At 36.0% G+C, this 20839-nt stretch overlaps 1 protein-coding gene across 1 annotated transcript in view; it reads right to left on the bottom strand.

Annotated features, from left to right (window-relative positions):
* Positions 1–1697: 1697 nt before the first annotated feature.
* The window catches only part of LOC145668496 (kallikrein-7-like), a 42281-nt gene continuing 23139 nt past the window's right edge, over positions 1698–20839 (bottom strand). Inside the window, exons 4-5 of the mRNA XM_081736455.1 lie at positions 20451–20653; positions 1698–1862 (exon numbers count right to left, since the gene is read on the bottom strand). Coding sequence (XP_081592581.1) covers positions 1698–1862; positions 20451–20653 — 368 coding nt within the window. The remainder of the gene's footprint in view (positions 1863–20450; positions 20654–20839) is intronic.

Raw genomic sequence — 20839 nt, forward strand, 5'->3', positions numbered from 1 at the left:
ACCGAATTTACAACCGAACAACGCGAGAACAAAATATGTGTTAAACTGTTGACATTATCTTAGATGTGTCTGTGAGATCTACAATTCTACTGCAAAATGAGTATGCTGTCATTTGTGAAAGTGACTTACTGAATGTTTCAAGCATCCTCTATATATTCGAATAGTCCTGAAAATATATAAAAACAAACGTTATTTCTATATTACTGTTGCATTTCTGGTAACGGAACTTTATAATGTTAGGATATTTTCTTACTACGTTTAAAATTCTGTTCTCCCTTTTCTTTATCTTCTTCTTTCGCATTCTCTCTCTCTGTGCCTGATTTCTGAACCTCTGTGTAATACACATCCATTGATTTCAGTTTTAGATTGTGTGTGTTTGAGTTTCTCCCTAAATTAACTTATAAATCTTGTTTCGTCTCAGATTTGTTATTTCATTTTATCGATACTAATATATGTGTAGTTTGAAATTAGAATAACGTTCATGTTGTTAGCTAATTTTAGTATGGGAGAGATGAAAGGAGGAGAGGGAGGGAGTCTCTTTACCAGACACGATTATGGGATAAGAAAGTGTATATTGGGTGGCCTAGCTGCACGGCGTTAGCTGTCGCAATTTTTTGATGCGGAGTGTACGTATCTAGTCAAGGACCAGATATTGCATTCTGGTGCCTATGAAATGTAGTTTTATCACCGACCCAACTTTCGGAAGAGTATGAGGAAAATAGTTTCAATACTAAAGAAAATATGAGTGAATACTCGTTTTTCCTATGGCCCAGCTCGCATATGCGTTTTGCAGGGTGCACAAACAGGTGTGTGTATTTATTGGTGTGTTTGTGTCTAACATATAATATAATGCTGTGAGTGAATAATTGAGGGTGAAGATAACTCTGCGATTGATACTTGTGACCAAATTCTTACCTATAAACAACAAACTATTTTCATACAAGCAATTTATTTTGATATAGTTTGCTTTTACAAGAGAGCGAGGCATTATATAATTTCAGATTTTTATTCAGAAGTGTAGTAATCATTTTTAGTAAAATTTGTGTTTGTACTTTGAAACGATATAATTGGTAAAATTTTAGACTTCTTCTGACAATGCAGGGAACTGATCTTGCGTGTGAACTGATACTATATTATTGATTGCACGAAAATTATTCAATCTAGGCAATATTTGTAGTGTTAAATTATCATCATAATTGTTATTTTTATTTGTACATCTATATTCAAACATTTCTTAAACATCGCTATTCAAACTACTGTTTTCACAGACTAACGGGTAGTTTAATTTATCCGAACTTTATTACCCTTTCAATTTTAAGTTAAAATGAGCAACATGCAAATACACTTTTTGGTTTTCAATTTCGCATACGGATAAGAGTATTAAGATTCATCAAACTCGTTTTCTTCTCTTAGTAATTACTTAATTTTAATTATAACAATACCAAATAAAACACTCTTTTTATCAAATAATAAATGTATTTTAAAATAATGTGAAACGTACAATTTATTCTACTTTAAGAGTTTCGTGACAAATATAAAAACATTTAGGTAAGATAGATAATTTTATTATAACATAAAATATACGAATTTAGTGTGATAGATTGCAAAACAAATATAAAAGAAAATAGTTTTATAAGCATTCTTATTGTATAAGGTAAATTTATCTAATATTAAGGATACGCATGGAGATTCATCGGTTAAAATTTCAGTCCAGTATGCGACTGAATCCAGTTTTTATATATTAAGATGCTCGAATAAAGGCTAAATGGGTCAACTGATTTGTCCTGTCCACAGTTTAAAGTTGTGTATGAAAGTACTCCATATAGAACACCATCACATATTAATGGTCCTCCAGAATCACCCTGAAATCAGAAGAAAATAAGTTATATGTGTCGAAATTTATTATAAATATACTCCTCACGATTATTTGGGATTTTGGGATGTATTACCATGACATATACAGTATTACCGCAAACATAAAGCACACACTTGCCTAGTATTATTCAATTTGATGATTCCTGAAAGATCGTGATGACCAAGATTATTGTGAAAATGTTCCTTTTTAAAGTAAACGATATATAATAACCTCATGTATAACATTACTGAGGAATTTGAAATTTCATTAAAAGATAAATTAACTATTGGCTAAGTTCTGTATATTGATTTTGATAATTTAATACATTATAATTTATACTATTTTGCCCTTTAGCTTTTAATATGAAGGTAACCAAGAACGTTCTGTCTCTTTTTGAGCACGTCTGTGCTCAATTGATCCTCAGATAGTGAGTTGAATGCGAATGCAAATAATACTAAGTTCAGGTGTTGGTGTGGGTATGTCCAACACACTGTTTGTTTCTTGTAGTTCAGTTACACCGTAAACTTGGTAAGAACAGAGACCATCAACGCGCGTCATAAGGGCATGTATTCTGTACGACTTGAAACAGGGATCTCACACCGTTGCAGCGAAGCAGTAAATATTCCGAACCTTTGGTGAGTGTGCCGTTACTACGCGGAGAATGCAGCGGTGGTATAACAAGTTTAAGGACCGGGGCGAAAAACTCGAAGTCACACCACGTACTGGAAGACCAACACATGTACAAAATGAAGATCTTCAGGAAGCAATTAAGGCGAACAGTAGCCTGACATGTAAGGAACTGGGACTACAGTAGAGTGGAGAATCCATTCGGCAGTACCTCCATCACCTTGAGAAGCACTACAAGTTGATTCGATGGGTATCACATAATGTGACTCAGTGTCGGAAGGCGACGCTACCAGACACCGGTGTTTCTTTGCTGTCTCGTCTAAGGAAAGAGCCATTTCTGGACAGGGTGTTGACATGTGATGAGTATTGGGTCCTGTAGGAAACTCCACGCGCCGTCATCATTGGTTATAATCCCATGAACTGGTTCCAAAACAGCTGTAATCAGCACTGCAGCACCAGAAAGACCTCCTGGGTGTTTGTTGTACAGCTTGTGGCATATTTCATAAGGTACTGCTACCAGTTAGAATGAGCATCAAAGTAACTGTTTACTGTCAGCAGTTGAGCAAAATAAACTTTAAAAAATCTGGAGCCAATACTTCTGAATTGCATTTGTATCCTCCTATTACTTGACAACGCTAAGCCTGACCTGGCTATGATTACCCGGGACACAATTCTACGCCTTGGAGGGGAAACACTAGTTCATCCACCGTAATCCCCGAACGTTACACCGTACATTTGTCACACGTTAATACCCTGGGCAATTACCTTGGAGCACGCCAGTTCAAATCCTTAGTTGAGATACAACATTCACTTGATACCTTCTTCGTTTCCGGGTCAATAAAGTTCTACCGCGATGGAATCCGTGGCATCCCATAACGCTCGGAGATCGTCGATGCAGAATGGTATATTTTTCATCTGCCAGGTACCTCTTAGGTAACATATTGGTGTCTGAAGGTGGTGGTTTAGAAATTGACTTAACTTTTCCGGTTACTTTAAGTGTAAACTATCTACTAGAAAGTCTGCTGGCAGTCTGTTAAGACATCGCCGTTAGGTATCCAAACCAATATACACGTGCAGAGATTCGTTTCGGTACAGAAGGTATTTCCAGTGATGGTGCGTCATGCGAGGGTCAATTTGACTAAGAATAGCGCATAGAGAAAAACTTAGTAGGTTCGATATGGAAGACATCATCAGCTGTCACACTGCGGGTTTGTACAATCGTGCCATTAGTGCCCAATTACGCCATCCTAAATTAACGATGGGTGATGTAGTCCTGAATTGCAAACGTCACGGTCTCACCCGTGTCCCTAAGAGGTCCGGACGGCCCAAGAAATTGACGGACAGGGACTGGAGAGTGCTGAAGCAAGTAGTATCCATAATTGACCGTTAAACGTCATCTCCTATCCAGCATGAGTTCCACGCAGGCACAACAGTTTCTCTGTCATTACTGAATTGAATGCATTTGGTTTGAATGGTATGCCATACATCATACATTCCACAAGCCATACATCACTCCATCGAACAAAGCCAGAAAGTTGGCATGGTGTTAGGCTCATAAAAATATGTACTAGACCAACAGAATGAGGTGTTATGGAGTGGCAAATCACACTACAGGTATTTAGTGTCAGATGATCGGGTATAGGTGTGGCCAGGAAACGTTTCATACCAGAGTGCATTGTGCCAACTTAGGTAATGCTGTAATGGTATGGGGTGAATTTGCTGGTTGGTCCTAGGCTCGCTTGTTATGCACCTTGTAACATGACGAGTGCAAATTATCTTGACATTTTGGGCAATTCAGTATTTCCCACATTGTGATTTTTTTGCAATGGGCTCATGTTACTATAAGGATGATAATGCCTCTTGCTATAAAGCTGTCAACATTATGTCGTGATATGACAAGAACAAAGTGCAAACAGTATAGTGGCCTGCTCAGTGGAGTGATCTGAAACCTCGTTGAATTTCTGTGGGATGAATTCTACCAGTGTTTAAAGTTCAGACCAACTCATCCAAATTAACCTGTTGCAATTGGAACCGACTTGCAGGAGGAGTGGGCTTCCTTTCCGCCTGATATCTATTAGCACCTTCCTCGGAGGATGCATGCTGTGAACAATTCCAAAGGCAACCCTACGCTATATAAAGCACGTCATGAAATGCTTCATACCGAAAGTTGTGTAGTGATTTTTGGTAGATATTGTATATTTAGAGAATACATGAAACCTAATTTACATCAACCTTCTAAACATTTACGTAATACTAGGAGTAACTGCTAGGATGGCTTCGGATGAGAGTAGTAAATGAAGTAATTTCAATGATAATTTGGCAAATTCCATAACGGAGATTCAGAAGTCAGAGAAATGTCTCTGTGGTATAGAAAAAAGAAGATAAATGACGATAAAAATAAATACGTATATTGATTCAACTCAAAAGAGTAAATATAGAACGTTGAATACTGAAGTGTCAAACAGATATATATATACATTAATGTCGAAAATTTTGAATTTTATGGTTTTAAAATTTCAATGCAAAGCGCTTGTACCAAAGTATCACTTTTAAAAAGGAACAGTACTACATTTATAATACTAATAAGTCTTTTTTATAATATCTAGGTATAGAACGCCACAGCCAGTAAAACAGGGAACTAAAATCTTATGAGAATATGATTTTATGAAGCAAAATACATGATATTATAATAAAAAACTAGCTTAAGTAATATTTAAATGAGACAATGTAAAGTGACAAGAGTACTTCACAAACGCTACGTCCTAACTAACTATCTCTATGTCCTATGGAAGCTGGAGATTCCATACCACATTTACGAAAGTTCTTCATTCAATCCTCTTTTTAGGTAACCCCATCAAGTTTCTACCCAAAAATGTTTTCCTATTTCTGCGAGTTGCATAGTAATATTATCCTCCAATAGGCACCTAATTTTGTCATAATGGTTCTTTAAAGTTTAGATTCCCGCTTTCTTCCGTTCTGACTACATGACCAGCCAACCTGAGTCTCTTAGATTTAAGGATCCTGGCAATGTTTGGTAAAGGGTATAAATTGTACAGTTCTTCCTTATGAAGTGTCATTCATTCCACATTCCCGTTAATATTATGTAGGAACATTAGTGTCAGTATTTATTCCATCAAGGAAACACATTCAGTCTACGTTCTCCCCTCAGGGAAACCGACTATGCAACAATACGATACTAGAGGTATATTTATCGTTTTATAAATTTTAAGCTTGAATTCTCAACATAATTCGCAATGAAATGGATCTTGAACTACATAATAACACAAATTAACTGTTTTAATCGATATTTTTATCTGTTTTTTCTTCGTGGGTATGATTATGGTCTGGTAACAGTGGATTTAGATATTTGAAAGTTTTCACTTTGTCGAAAGTATTATTTGATATTTTGATACGTCCATAATTTTAAGTCCTAATCCCATGTATTTAGTCTTTTCTGAATTTACTTTTAAATATGTATGCCTTAAAACTTTTAAAAGTGCGTTTGCATTGCTTTCAGTCTTCTCCTATCACCTATAATGCAAGACTAACTTATATTCCTTGCCACTGAGTCTATTACAAACACTTCGTCTAGGATGCAGTAGTTTCCTTTGATTCATAACCAGCCATATTATAACCTCAGAAATTAAAGTAACCTACCTACTGTAAGGGTGCCATAACAATTGCGACTTGTGATGTTTATGATCAACATGTCAATAATTATTTGAAAACTCACATAGTAATTGCGATCAATTGTAGGAGTCCAAAATTACTGATATTATTTACTTTTAAATTATTTTTATAAATAATGCGACGTATGAACGTTCATGACTAATTACTGACTTATCACACTCTTGCAATGCCCAGAGCCTAAAAAGTACAACCTTGAACTATTGTGCCATGTACAAATCATGCTGAACCGCGAATTATTGTGTAATTACTTTGTTCTTATAAAATGAAGTTTCTTGATCATATCTTCGTTTCATTTCTTTTGTTTGTTTGTTTCAACAATTGGTTGTGTTGTATTATTAATATACGAATTCTGAGAAATCAGATATAGATATCATAATATATCGTGAGTTCTGGTGGAGATCGTGCATTAATTCAAGTTCTGATTGTGTATGTCTGAGATAATCAGTAACATTATGCTTTAACGATTCTCTCAATAGTCTCATCCATCTTTATGTATAGCTTCTTTCTTTAAAGAAGCTTGGTTTAATCTTAATTCTCATAAAATCATGTCAGTTCTTTTACCTTTCGACTGGAGGCAGAGAATTCTACTAGAGTACTAGACCTTCATAGGAAATCTGCTGTATTACTAATTTGTGTTACTATTTCATTATCCCAACGCATTATTAATTCTGTGGCTTCCTGTGGTGGGTAGTTTATACAAAGAACATCTGCATTTTCTTTAACAACGAAATAGAAGTAGAAGGAAAGGAAGGACAAGAACCTGAAAACAGGGAAAAATTCAAAAACCAAGATTTTGTGCAACAAGAATAACAATTAGAGGATGAGGAAACATGATCTGAAGTCACGAAACATGATCCGATCTTCGAAGATCAGAAGGACTCCATCAGAAACGTATGGAAGTGAAGACACTTGTGTAATATTTCTTTAAAAATCAGAGTAAATAACACTAAAAAGAATTTTAAAAACTAGATTATTGACTAACATATGTGGTGGTCTCCAATAACACTGTTCATTAGGGTCTAGGTCAAAACCCCCACAGCCAAAACCTCCACACTCAAGAAATGTCAAAACACCCACACAAACGGTAATAAGCCCCACACAAATGGACAAATCTCCCAAACGCACGAACGGTCAAAACCCCCACAGCCAAAACCCCCACACTCAAGAAATGTCAAAACTCCCACACGATCGGTCATAACCCCCACACAAATGGACAAATCTGCCAAACGCACGAACGGTAAAAACTCCCACAGCCAAAACCCCCACAGTCAAGAAATGTCAAAACGGCCACACAATCGGTCATAACTCCCACACAAATGGACAAAACAGCCACACATTGCAACGGTTATAATCCCCACATAAATAAACAGGGGGTTATGACCGTTTGTGTGGGCGTATTGACATTTCTTGAGTGTGGGTGTTTTGGCTGTGGGGGTTTTGACCGGTTCCCGTTCATACAGTAGCACGGGCAAGTGGTGAGAGCCTGTGTATACCTCACCCCGATGACGAAGCTACGATTTGTGAAAACACAAATCGTCCTTTCATTCTCCTCTACTGTAATGAAGAGTGTTATTCCTTCTTTTGCATTATTTAGAATCATCTTTTGTATTCTTTGGTTAAATATAGAAGGGAGAATCTAAGTTAGACCGTAATATCATTCGCGTTTTAGAGACTTTTTCACAATTAGAGATTATATATTTTAATTTGTTGTTTGAGCGTTCAATTAGCAGAACTTGGTTAATAGGTCATACTTCTGTCATCTTTACGTTTGCTGAGTTTTACTGTTTGGTTTCCGTTGGTCGCTTTTCCATTGAACGTTTGTATATTTATGATGTAATCGAAGTACAACATTCTCATTAACTTCAGATGCTTTTTCTTTTTTTCTTTTTTGTAGCTTGATTAAGATGAGTTAGCGTGTGATGATAATCAGAGTGTTTTATTTTGTATCATCGATGAAGTCTTATTTATTTTTATTTTATTGTTCGATTATAGAATAGCTCTGATTTAAAATGTAAGACAGAAAAAATGAACGTATGTACTGGTAGTTATGATGCTATTTTAATGAAGAATAATTGAAGTATTAGTTTATCCTTTTCTTAGGCACCAGGGACGTTGTTTATTATTGTTTTGTTTCAACTGCATTGTTAGTTTTATTAAGATGTAAAAATATCTACTTGAAGTACTTTCAGTACTACGTTTGCGTATAATTCTTATCTATCATTCGTCTTCATTAATAGCGTCTATTCGTGCATGTTTTGTAATTCCATTGTATTTTTTGAAACTAAATGCATGGGAGTTGATTTTCGTTTATTTTTGTTTGCTTACAAGTGCACATAAGACCGGATTGATCTTGCAATCTTTCCGTCTTATTTTGATGATACTAAGCTTATCATATCTAACCGCTACTCAGCATATGCAAGTAATTTCTGGCACCTAGCTGAAACAACTGCCAGGCATTATTTCATATTCTTAAAGCATATCACTATTCTCTAATATAACGTTAAAGATACGGGAAATTAAACAGTTCCAAGTTCACTCCAAAATGTTTTCTGCAGTACAACTTTACCTGTATCAACCGAGTGTGGATATGCTAGAAGTATAGTTAGGTTGCATAGGCATATGTTTGAACATTTTGGTCTCCTACAGCATTGTAATCGTTCTATCGTAAGTGATGTAAAAGTTCGGGGCAAACGTTCCTTGTTTAGTTTTGTTGGTGACATTGCAAGTTATTATTGTAATTTTACGACTACTAAACAAATCCAACCATTGTGAATTAAAGTAGAACAATTGAATCAGATTGTTAGCGCTGTGCGTTTACAATTAGAAGCTAATCATATCATTTATGGTAATATGACACAAGAAATTAATTTATTTCGGTCACAGTTGTATATGTTTTTTCGGAAATTTGATGAATTTTCTCTTCATTTGCTAAACGAAGAGAAAAATTGGCTGATGAAATTTGAAACATTCATGGTGAAACTACTTGTACCACACGATCTATTATTTTAGAAATTCTTACCACCTTAACTCATATTTCTCAACTTTCTCGAATTTATATGTATGAGGAAGTAATTGAAAATTATCGATATTTTCTATCAGCACAGGTAGTGTCATCATCAATTCTTAAGAATATTTAAGCAATTTACGTAGAAGAGTTTTGGTGGATCAGTTTGATCTTGCTATCCCATTGGATCTCTTAGACTTATATTAATAGACTGAATTGGTTCGTTGTTCTGTTGTATCAGACTTTATTCATATCCGACTGAAAGTTCCTATCGTACACACAAATGCTAATTAGAAATTATATTCTGTTTTACCAATACCATTTTTACATGACAATATGACTTGTCGTATTCCTTATGACTCTGCATATGTAGCCTTGTCAGCTGATAACACATTCATAGTAATTATAGGATCAGGCTTGTAACATTGTCAGATTCATTCATTACTCTTATACAACTTTCCGTCTACGCTGACTCGTCATGATGGTTATTCGTATTGTCTTAGGAAATTGCATTATTCTAAATCTGTGGCGCACACTTTAGAAGCTTGCTCCTACACCTGTTATGAATCCCACCTTACCGATGTTATCGTGCTTGACATTAATCTTTATGCGATTATTCATCCGTCCCCATCCGCTCTTTTTTATTTGTCCCAATAACACGCAAACAACAGTACCTTTTCCGGCCACACCAACCCTGAAGTAGTAACGCTTCATGTTCCTTGTCATGTGAAAATTATTTTGAATTCCTACTCAACGATGCACCCGATTTATCCGTGTGTCCCAAATCTAACAACTAACCACAAAATAATCCATTCACTACCCGCTGCCTAAACAAACAATTTGCAATTTCAACTTAACACACCTTAAAAAACGTCACGTCACTTTAATGTCCATTGTGCGTGATATACCTAGGGCATCTCAGGTTCCACACCTAAATATCACAAATTACCAAACTGTTCCAATTCCGAAATATATTCCTATTTATTTGCATCTGATGCCCCAAGAGTTTTGTTGATTATAAGGAATTTTTTGCTCACCATGGCAATACTTTACTTGGTGAATTTTCATCGTGTGTTGGCGTCGTTCTGCGTACTATCTAGTGATAGTGCTTTTCTTTTAGACAAACCAGCTCATTTGGCCTCAACAATTTCTTGGCCAATTCCTTTTTTCGCCTTCCTGCTTCTCTCTAATTTTCGATTTTGCTTGAGAAATCTCTGTTGCTTTTGTAACCGAAAACAGCTCAATTAAATCAACCATATCTCAGCCAGTAAATAAAATAACAACGGATTCTCTTCCTATACCAAACCAAGATACTCCATTCCCTTGCTTACCTCCGCCCTTTTCTATATATAAAGATTATTTGTAACCTAAAATAATAATTAAGAAGGTATACTCTGAAATTTCCTCTCGTTTATCTTAATCAAGTTTCATAAAGTTTTTGTGGCACACTCCGACGCCCTTTTGGCCGAAAAGATTGTTCTGAAACTAAGTACATCTTTCTACTAATATGTGATTATCATATTTAACAGTTACTATTTCATAATGTATTGTGTTTACTCACCGTAGACTGCGCTAATATCGACCATTATACTCATGAATAAGACGTTTTGTAAAAACACAGATGGTTTCCGTCAATTATTGTACAAAAGTGTACAAAAAATTATTTATGGAATCTGAGGTTACCAAAAACCTAATGAAGTTTTTAGAATTAAACTCTTCCTTGTGTTTTGAACAATGGAAAGAGACAACGTAACCCTGCTTTCTGTGACTGCTACATCCGTGTGACAGTGTTACGTGATATTTGGTGATGGTGTTAATTATTATTACTACTTTGCTTTTATTATTATTTTCTCTTTTTAAAATTAATTCAGTGATGCCATGCTTCAGCAAGAAAGTGTATATTAACATATTACCTCAGTGTTTATTACGTCTGCATAGAGTGTATAGCATTTACTGTTTCTGCAAACTGTGAGTTCAGACCATGGACTCAATTAATTTATCTTTCCATATGATGATTGAACATTGTAGTGATTCTGTAATGATTTTATTTTTTCTTGTTATATATGAAATTCGAATTAGGTTGGTGAACGATGGCCACTGGGTAATGTTAGAATCATACTTCGAAATAACGATCCATTGAAGTTTCACTGTATTTTCTGTGAGTACATTGCTCTGCTTGATCATATCACCCTGTCTCGATTCTGCATTCTTTAGTGTTCTGGCGGATTCAATGATAGAAAACTGCTGAATTGAACCTAGCAAGTCGCTTCAGAATAAAATCCAGACTACAGTAAAGCAAAGGATTATTCTTGTTAGAACCTGTGTCCGACGGTTTGGCGATCCTTAAGTGAAAGACGTTCTACAAAAGGAGAAGTGGTGGGCCCAGTGTGAACAGAAACAGTGGTATATACACAAAGTCTCTTTGACCAGGGAAGGGTCAAAATGGGGCACTCGAGTTCTCGAACAAAATGTATCAGATATGAAAGAAAGTATGAAACTATGTTGATATGCAAATTTAGAGCGGGTGAGGGCAACATGGAAAAACAAGAGAGCCGAAAGAAATATGGCCGACTGTATTGCCCAGTAACAGAGAAAGCTAAGGAATCACTCGTTCCGCGCGTGAATGTCGACAAAAATGTTTATGTTGGTAAATGTTTATGTTTATGTAAATGTCCACAAAAATGTTTAAGTGAAGGTAAATGTTTAGTAGTACATCCATAAAATCTGCTCTATGTAGTTAATATCATGGCCGCCATATTGAAAGTGTCCATCTTGAGTTAGGGTTTTACCACAAATACTCTGGTGATAACCAATCTGTAGTAATTGTTGTGAATGGAGAAGTAACATGCAAGAAGGACGTATATAAACTGCGTGATATAGACTCAATAGTATGACGCAAAAGCTAGAGCTTAGAGAACTCTAGTTTGTATACAGGCAGTCTGTTTACATGTTTGTCTGTTTACATGCAGAATAGTTACGAGTAAGGGAAATATAGTCATTGACGACAGAGAAAGAAGCGACCAAAGGCGAATTCATGCTACTTACTGTGTCCAGTTTGTAGACACAAAGTACGCAAGAGAGCTCATTAGCTAAGATTATTGTGCCCTTGGTCGTTGAGCCACTTTTGATGAACTGCTAGAAAATAACAAGGTATATTCTAATTCATCATGTAGAAAAGTTATTTCTTCTTGAATCTCCAACTATTTGTGTCATTATTAGTGCGTGAGTTTGGGATATGCAACAATAATCCTTGTGAAGAAAATCAGAAATGTGGTTATTAGTGAATGTTGATACGGTGGTTGAAGAATATCAAACGATAAAGAGAGACGATTGCGTTGTCAGGTGAGAGCAGCTCTTGTGTTTTCATCACACTCTTATAGATACTGTTCCGCAATTTGTTCAAATGTTCCCTTACGACCATCTTGCAGTTTACTTCTCAATAACTGAAGCAACCTCATCCAACAACTGAAAACATGTATTTTATCCACATATGAAATTCAGAATTAGTAAGGTTAATTAAGATCGTTGAAATAACTCCCAAAGTAATATCCGCGTGGAGAAATTCATAACAATGACCTTTCCGGTCAAGAATGGCCTGTAAACAGGAGCAGTGTTGTTGCCATTGTTATTCAACTTTATTCTGAGTACTTTATAACGAAAATAAACGACAACAACCAGGGCCTAGATTTGAAAGATATCCTACAGGGTATTGCGTATGCTGATGACGCAAATATAATAGCGGATGATACGAGAACAATAGACAGAAATGCTGAGGTCTTTTTAAATGCTTGCAAGAATTTAGGTTTAGAAGTAGATTGAAAAAACAAAGTGCCAGAAGTATTCTACGGATACTAACACAGCAAATTGTGGATTCATTAAACATATCAAATAATACTTTCGACAAAACGAGTACTTTCAAATACTTTGGATTAATATTAACATTCTCTCAACGGATATGGTGTCGTTTTTTGCTTAAATGTTTTAGATTAACTTTTTTCCTATTTCTTCTTCCTTTTTCCGGTCATCGTCCTAGATAGGCTCATTTTAACCTACGTACCATACAGTAACGCTTCTATTACTACACCATCCTTTATTTGTTACCACAAATAAACAATTCTTTTTCTGGATCTTGAATGACCTGGTCTTCGCTGTTTATGTGAAGGATATTTCATTTGTCTTGTCTACCTCACACCGTAATATTTGTTGCCATTTTGCTCATTCTACATGATAACTTCTAATGTTTGCTCATTCTCTAGCTTGCTTCAACATGTCAGCCGTGTTGACAAGTGGCAGAAAATTAAGACAAAATGGCAAATTCATATCAGTGGCTAGAATGCGGGATATTTTATTCCAAATATGTATGATATAATTTTCTTGAAAATATATACCAATGAAAACGCATGATAGTTTATATGTTAATCTGGGTGTGATTGTGTGCGTTATATATTTGTAGGAACCATTGAGTCATATTGGAAAATTTCGTGTCTGTGAACGTGAAATTTCCCTTCACGAACTGGGAACACTTCCTGTTACATTAAATATCAATGATATTAGTCGACATTCACTCATGCAAAATAAGAATGAAAATGAACTGCGCGCTTCTTTTCTCTGTGCGGTAATAATGTCCGAGCAAAAGTTTTTGAAAACTTTAGATGAGATATTTCATAAAATGATTAGACAGCAGAAAGCAAGTGCTGAAGCTATCATAGTCTGGGATCTGGCTGGCTCTTCCCCCCAATTTTTAACCTCTGGACCCACCACTGAATACCAATATGCTCATCACTAATATCAAATTTTAAATTAATTGGACGTCTAGTAATAATAGTACGTTCTCCTTAGAAAATAATTAAAATATTGATGGGTCAAAAATCAACCTATGTTCGTCGGATACGTTATTTCTAGTATCTTCGCTTGGCGAGTGTTAACAGATCAAAATCATATTCGGTATAATAAAACAAGGAAATTAGTGTTTTATTCAGTTTACAATTTTTGCCGTTCGAGTTCTGTCGATGAATCTGAAGCTTACAATATACAAAACAATATTATTACCTGTTGTTCTGTATGGTTGCGAGGCAAAGCCGCTTACTCTGGGGGAAGAACGTAGACTGTAAATATTTGAGAACAAAATCCTGAGGCTAATATTCGGACTCAAGAGCACGAGAATGGGGTATGGAGGAAACTTTATAAGGAGGTAAAATTCATAACGTTCACCTAGCGTTGGTAGGTTCATCAACAATAGAAGGCTCAGATTGGCAGGTAATATAACCAGAGTTGAATAAAGTAAGAACGCTTTTAATTTGTTAACTGGAAATCCATTCAAAAGCGACCATTACGAAGACCTAAACGCAGGTGCGAGAACAACATTAAGATGGGACTCGCAGAAATAAGAATGCAAATTCGAAACTTGTCCTCTAAAGTGAGTAGAGAGTTCAACGTTGAGCTGATGTTAGCGCGGCTTTGAACTTTCGTGTTCTATAAGCCATTGAGTTAGTTACGCAATTCAAATACAAAGGCTATCGCCTTTAATCAGTTGTATTTTTATGTTAATGCCTAATTATTAAAATATTTTACATGGGACTGAAATGATTATGCACTTTTTTGTTAATACTGAACTTATTTAACTAACATGACAACCATCTTTTACATGAATTCACGTTAGAACCTTCCGCTGATTTTCGGCTAATTGTTTCATCACCAGTATCTTTGAGGAATGAGATAACAGTGGAAGACAAACACAGTTCTTTTCAAACTTGATACTTTGGAATAACTTATGCAAGTGGTTTTGATATTGAAATACATATACTCGTATACTCTAATCAGTTTCTGGAGTAGTATTATTCTTATAATAAAATACTGCCTGTAAAAGATACATTGAATATGTATTTTTATGTATTCTATTTGCGAACACCATGGTAAACTTTAATCTGGTCACTTCAGTCATATTGCAAGATTTGATATATTCTTTTTCAAATAAAGTTTCCAAAGTGGAAGAAAGACTCGATATTCAAAATTAACGATTTGTGCTGAATAATGAGGTGTCATACATAGGATTAAGTTCTCTTTTTGAATCATCTTAATCAGGGGCGGATCCATGACTGCTGGGGAGTTGATTAGGGGTACGGCGATGAAATATGCTCAATTTTCTCTCTCATGAAACTCTTGCAGCACATAAGAATATGATTCCAATGCAAAGAATTTGGTTTCTCAAAACACCGATTAGAGAGCCGTTCGGAGTTCACATAATCCGACATGGTTGTAATATGAGAGAAATATAACTTCGAGTTTCCCAAGTTTAAATCTTTGATTCACAAAGATGAACGTCTAGGTTTTGTTCAATAGGAGGACTATGAATTCCTTACATTATATTGCTACAAAGTTCCTAGTGACACAAACTAACAGAGGAGGAACGTCAAAGGTTATTATTATTGACTATTGTAATTTAACTAAAGTCCAGTGATTGGAGCGTAGTTTTCCTTTATTGTGCTAAGATAGGTCACTTGAAAGGTAAACGAAGTGTCACTATATCCTACAAACCACAGAGGAATGTTGTCGTTTTCAAAGTAAAAGTATAATCTTTAAAGTATTAACATTTTATTTTAAAAAGAGTTGGTTGTGAATTCTTTTCACTCAAACAACGGCAAGGCTATCTTAAGATGCAGTTCGGAGGAAGAGAACAGTGCAAAACAGACATCGATACAGCAAAGAGCTTAAAGGTGTGTAGAGAAAGTTGGACCGCCACGTAAACGCAAATTGCAAACAAAAAGAATACTTTAGTATAATTTTGAAAAGTGTGCTTTCCCAGGAAACTTTTTGAAACATTAAGTGCAGACAGAAATTCTCTCGTTGGCAAAATTACTTGCTGAACTCAGAGTGGATATTAGTTTTCAGGTGAGAAGGAAACTTAACGAAAGCTATGAAAGAAAATATGATTCAGCTTCAAAAGGTTGAAAAATAGTAGGTCCATGTTAATAGAAGCTCTAGATATCGTTGACCTGTATGTCGTGTACATAGCGGCGCTTCAAAAAATGTTAAGGAACCCAAGTTATCAGTTGCCTATGTAGACGAAACACTAATTCACATCCCTTATACAGTGAATAAATATTGAAAAAGTAATGATGAATTTGGTGAAATCAGGAATGGAATTCGTGGGAAAAGATAAATAGTAGTTCATGAGGGATCTGACACGGAATTCATGTGAGGGGTAGAAGTAGTCTACGAAACAAAGTCAAAAAGTGAAGATTATCAGCAAGAGGTGAATGTAACAAGTCACTTCAGGAGCGAGAGATTATTTAGCTACTGCCTGCCGCCATCGTGGTTTGCAGAATGCGTCGTATCCAGTCATTTAAGAAAATACATTTTGCGGGAATTAGAAACTCTAGTTTTCCGAATCAATGGTACTCTCAGTAATTGTACTACAAAAGAGACGACAACCTGTACACTCAGCCAATAAAATGTGAAAAGAAAAGAATTCACTCTTCTAAGGCTTCCACCTTATCGTTGAGATTTCAATTCATAAGGAAATTCAAACAGCTCACTCGGAAACTCATCAATAAAATAGTACACAATAATTGGTCCAAATCCTGTGGATTTCCTGAAATCGAGGAGATGAATATTGGCGCAGAGATGGACTTGTGGATAAATATATTGAAAGGATTATTGTTAATATTACACTTGTTACAAAGGTAAACAAAAAATAAGTTACTTGTTTCGAAAACTACCTTTAAACATCGATATGTCACTTAGACGTACCTTAAAGATCAAAAATAGTCCCCATCAGTATCAGTTCTGAAAGGGCACGGATTAAATCACGGTAGAACTTGGTGGGCCCTAAAGCGAAGAAGGTATCGAGTCCGTTTTGCACCTCTACTAGAGATTTGAACTAGCGTCCTCCAAGTTGACTGTCCAGGGAATGTACCAGGGAGTATGGAGAATACATATCTGAGCACTGTTTGCCTCAATTGCTGCATAAAGATCCTCATTCTATGCATGAGTATGTGTTGAAGAAGTAGTGTGTCTTCGGAATGTTTCGTCACCTCCTTAAACTTGTTATTCCATTGCGCACTGCCGAGTTATCACAACAACCTCAGAAAAGGTTTTTGTGTTTTCCGCCTCCTGCAGCGACGCTTGACCCCAGCTTCAACTCGTACAGCTTACAAGGCCTCATGATGCTCTCTCCCATTTTCACTCTGTCCTTAAGCAAATTGAAAGTGTAAGTGTACTGCCATATGCAGGTACTATGTTGGCTTCGCCTTATCTCCATTCGCATTCAACTACGGGTGTGAGGATCAATTCAACATAGGTCTCCAGAAAACTGACAGAACTTCGTTAGTTACGCTTATAGTAGCTATATGTAATGAAGATCTGCGGAAAGCATCACTAATGAAACTGAGACAGTAATCGAAGAGAATAGTTTCAGAAGGAGGACTATTCAGTGTGCCATGTCTTTCGGATTAGGTTCGAATATTTTGTTGATTATTTATCATCCTCTTCTTTGTTTCTATCGTCAGACGTGTGTATCATTTCTTACTAGCTTGTATCAAGCCAAAATTATTACTTTCATAGATGGTTTATCTTAAGGGAAACCTGATCGTGATTCTTTGACATATTACTCGCTTGCTCATAGCGTTGTTCACGAGATGAGATGATAATTATGGTTTTCTCGTTTCTTGTCGTAAATGTTGAAAAAGTCTCGCTTTGTTTTGTAAATTTATCTACAAAATATGTCTTAGTTGCATGGCAAAGTTATTAAATCTTCTATCTCTCGAAGAGTAAATGAAGAATGTGATATAAAAACATTTGAAACATGTTTATTACTGAAATATTATGTAACAGTTTGACTACGTTATCTTTAAACGTTGATAAATGCTCTTGATATTGTTTGTACTATTACTTTATCAAATTACAGTTTTTGCTATTATTATGGATCATATACCACTAAAGTGTGCTTGATGATCAATTAGAACACTTCGCAAACTACTCTTACCCTGAACGCTGGAGGATCTTCTCGTCTCACTTTATATTTATGAAAGAAGATGTATAAAGGGGATGAGCGTTTCTTATATTTTTTTAATGGACGATAGTATATCTACAAGCTGTAGTATTACATCACTACATATAAGTGCAGTCAGACATTTTAGCTATGAAGGTATGCGGAACCTTCCAAGCGAAGATGGAATTTTGTTATAAGTACTAAACAAATTGTTTTCTCCAATATTTAACCCGAACTTCCCTTTAATTTGTCCCTATATATGTTTTATAACCTTAAAACTACAGGGGACAGTGACCACAGAAATAGGTACATACTCTACAAGTCCTATTGTCAATAATTTTGGAACGGTTCGAATACACTGAACTTAATTGTGTTTTCTTTGCCACGAACAGCGTCTGTTTATTGTACAGCACATATATTATTTTTTTCAGGGTCACTTAAACTGTTCTGCAAAAAAACTTCCATAACTTTTGAAGCTGTATTTTCTAACATGAACATATTCGCGACGTGATGTATTACTAACAGAACAAAAAAGTACTGTGAAAGATTAATAACAAGTAATCCAGTTAGAACCTTTGCTGCTTTTATTTTATTTATAAGACCGGCCGCATATACTTGGTTACTGATCCGGATACACACTTACTTTTATTTATTTTATTAATTACTAAAGATTGTTATACTTCAGTCATATATTTTTCCTTTAATCTTTACGTCTTTCTTTATTAAGTATTAATATTGATAAGGAGCGTTCATAAATAAACGAGTCGGAGGCTGAGGAATAAAAACTTGTACCTGTATGTTAGAAGTATTGGTCCTGGCTGTTAAGGCACATTTCCCACTTCGATACAAGTCGATGACTGGCTCACCCGTAGAATTTCCTGAGCTACATTGCAAACCAGTTCCGAAGGTACTGCTAGACATCGTCATCCGAGGTGAATCTTTTGCCACACATAACCTTTTTATGGGGCAAGAAATGGCGTAATAGTAGGGAGAGAAATCTGAATGGAATGCCTAGGCTGGACTGCAGAGCTGGCGAGGAGTTTGACAGACTCCTACTTGAATTTCTGCACAACTGCACTGACGGTATTGGTCTTATGTGATCGGTCATTGTGATAAAGGAAAATGACCCCATGGGTGACCTTGATTTGCCCTTTTGATTTCATCGCTTAGCGAAATTTGGTCAATATTTGCTCGTAACGCCGGCCATTTACTACTGTTTAGTGCTGCAAAAAGTCTGTCTGAAGGGGGCTGTCTTGGTCAAAGAAAAACGTCAGCAAAACCTTTCTGCATTTGTGTGGATGGCAATGAAATGCTTTTTGGTGGTAATGACCTTGTATACTCGCACTGGGACGTTGCCATTTCGAATCTGTTTCGAAGTGATGACACCAACACCCATCTCCAGCCATCACCCGTACCAGGAACTCATTCTTTCCCTGCCATAGCGCTGCAGACGATCAGGACACTGAACCATATGACATGCTTCCTCAGGTGGTTGAAGATTGTGGGGCACCAATTGCATGCACATTTTACAGTATTTCCGTCATGGCTTTATGTACACTTCCGACGCTAAAATCGACCCCGGCGGCCATGGTTTTCACGCTTACACAGCGGTTCTGAGGGAACGAGTTCGCCAATCAGCTTAATGATGTCATCGGTAATGCGGTGTTGTGTTTGAGACCGTGTGTCATCGGCTAACGACAGCCATCCTCTCCTGAAACGCTTGTGCAACTCCTTGATCCTATTAACGGACATGTAGTGTTCACAGTACACTTGTGACATTCTTCGATGAATATCTTTCCCCCTACTCCTTCCGCCGTCAGAACACGAACAACAACTTTCTACTCTTCTCTTACGCTGCTGTTTCACTTTTACACTTCTCATAACACGACTGGCTGATCTGGAGGTTTGTCTCTCCTTCTGGTGGCTTTATAAGTCACATGGTTTACGCACATGACCCTCTAGTGGAGGGTTTTGAAATTTGCGCTCTTCTCGGAACGCTATTTATTACATACGCAACAATATTACCATTCTCTCACCGGTGAACACATTACAGAATTTAGTTCGTTCTTTTTTCAACGCTTTTTATTGGCAATTATGAATCTCATTATTACAAGAATAAATTTTTGAAAGTTATAAAAATACCGATATTTCATTTAAGTACATGCCAATATATTTTGGTAAACTATGTTTTCTTAATTCCTAAAGTAACAGTTGTTTTTAAAATTCTATTGCCAGATAAAGTCCACACTTATGCATTTTATATAAACGTGTATACGAATACTCACCTTACATCCTTGTGTTCTGGATGGATTCACACTATCATGCACACATATTTTGCCCTGCAGTACTTCCTTGTCCAACATTCTTTTAACACATATATCTGGCGATTGAATTTGCACATAACTCCTTTTCAGCTTGTCTGGTAATATTATATTTTGTTCTCCATAAAAATCTTCAGCACCCCATCCAGCAATAACACAACCCATACCTGCGACAACACATTCTTAAATTAACAAATATACTTTAATCATACATGAGTACTAAAATTAAAAATAAACCAAATAAGATATACAGGTTTATAATTAACGGTGTACCTACAAATTTTGCTTAGTGATTTGCCTTTTCATAGGAATGTTTAATATGAGAAATTTTTACATTACTACAAACGAATATT

This window comes from Thermobia domestica, chromosome 1, assembly GCF_964235325.1.
Source record: "Thermobia domestica chromosome 1, izTheDome1.hap1.1, whole genome shotgun sequence".
Lineage (NCBI taxonomy): Eukaryota > Metazoa > Arthropoda > Insecta > Zygentoma > Lepismatidae > Thermobia > Thermobia domestica.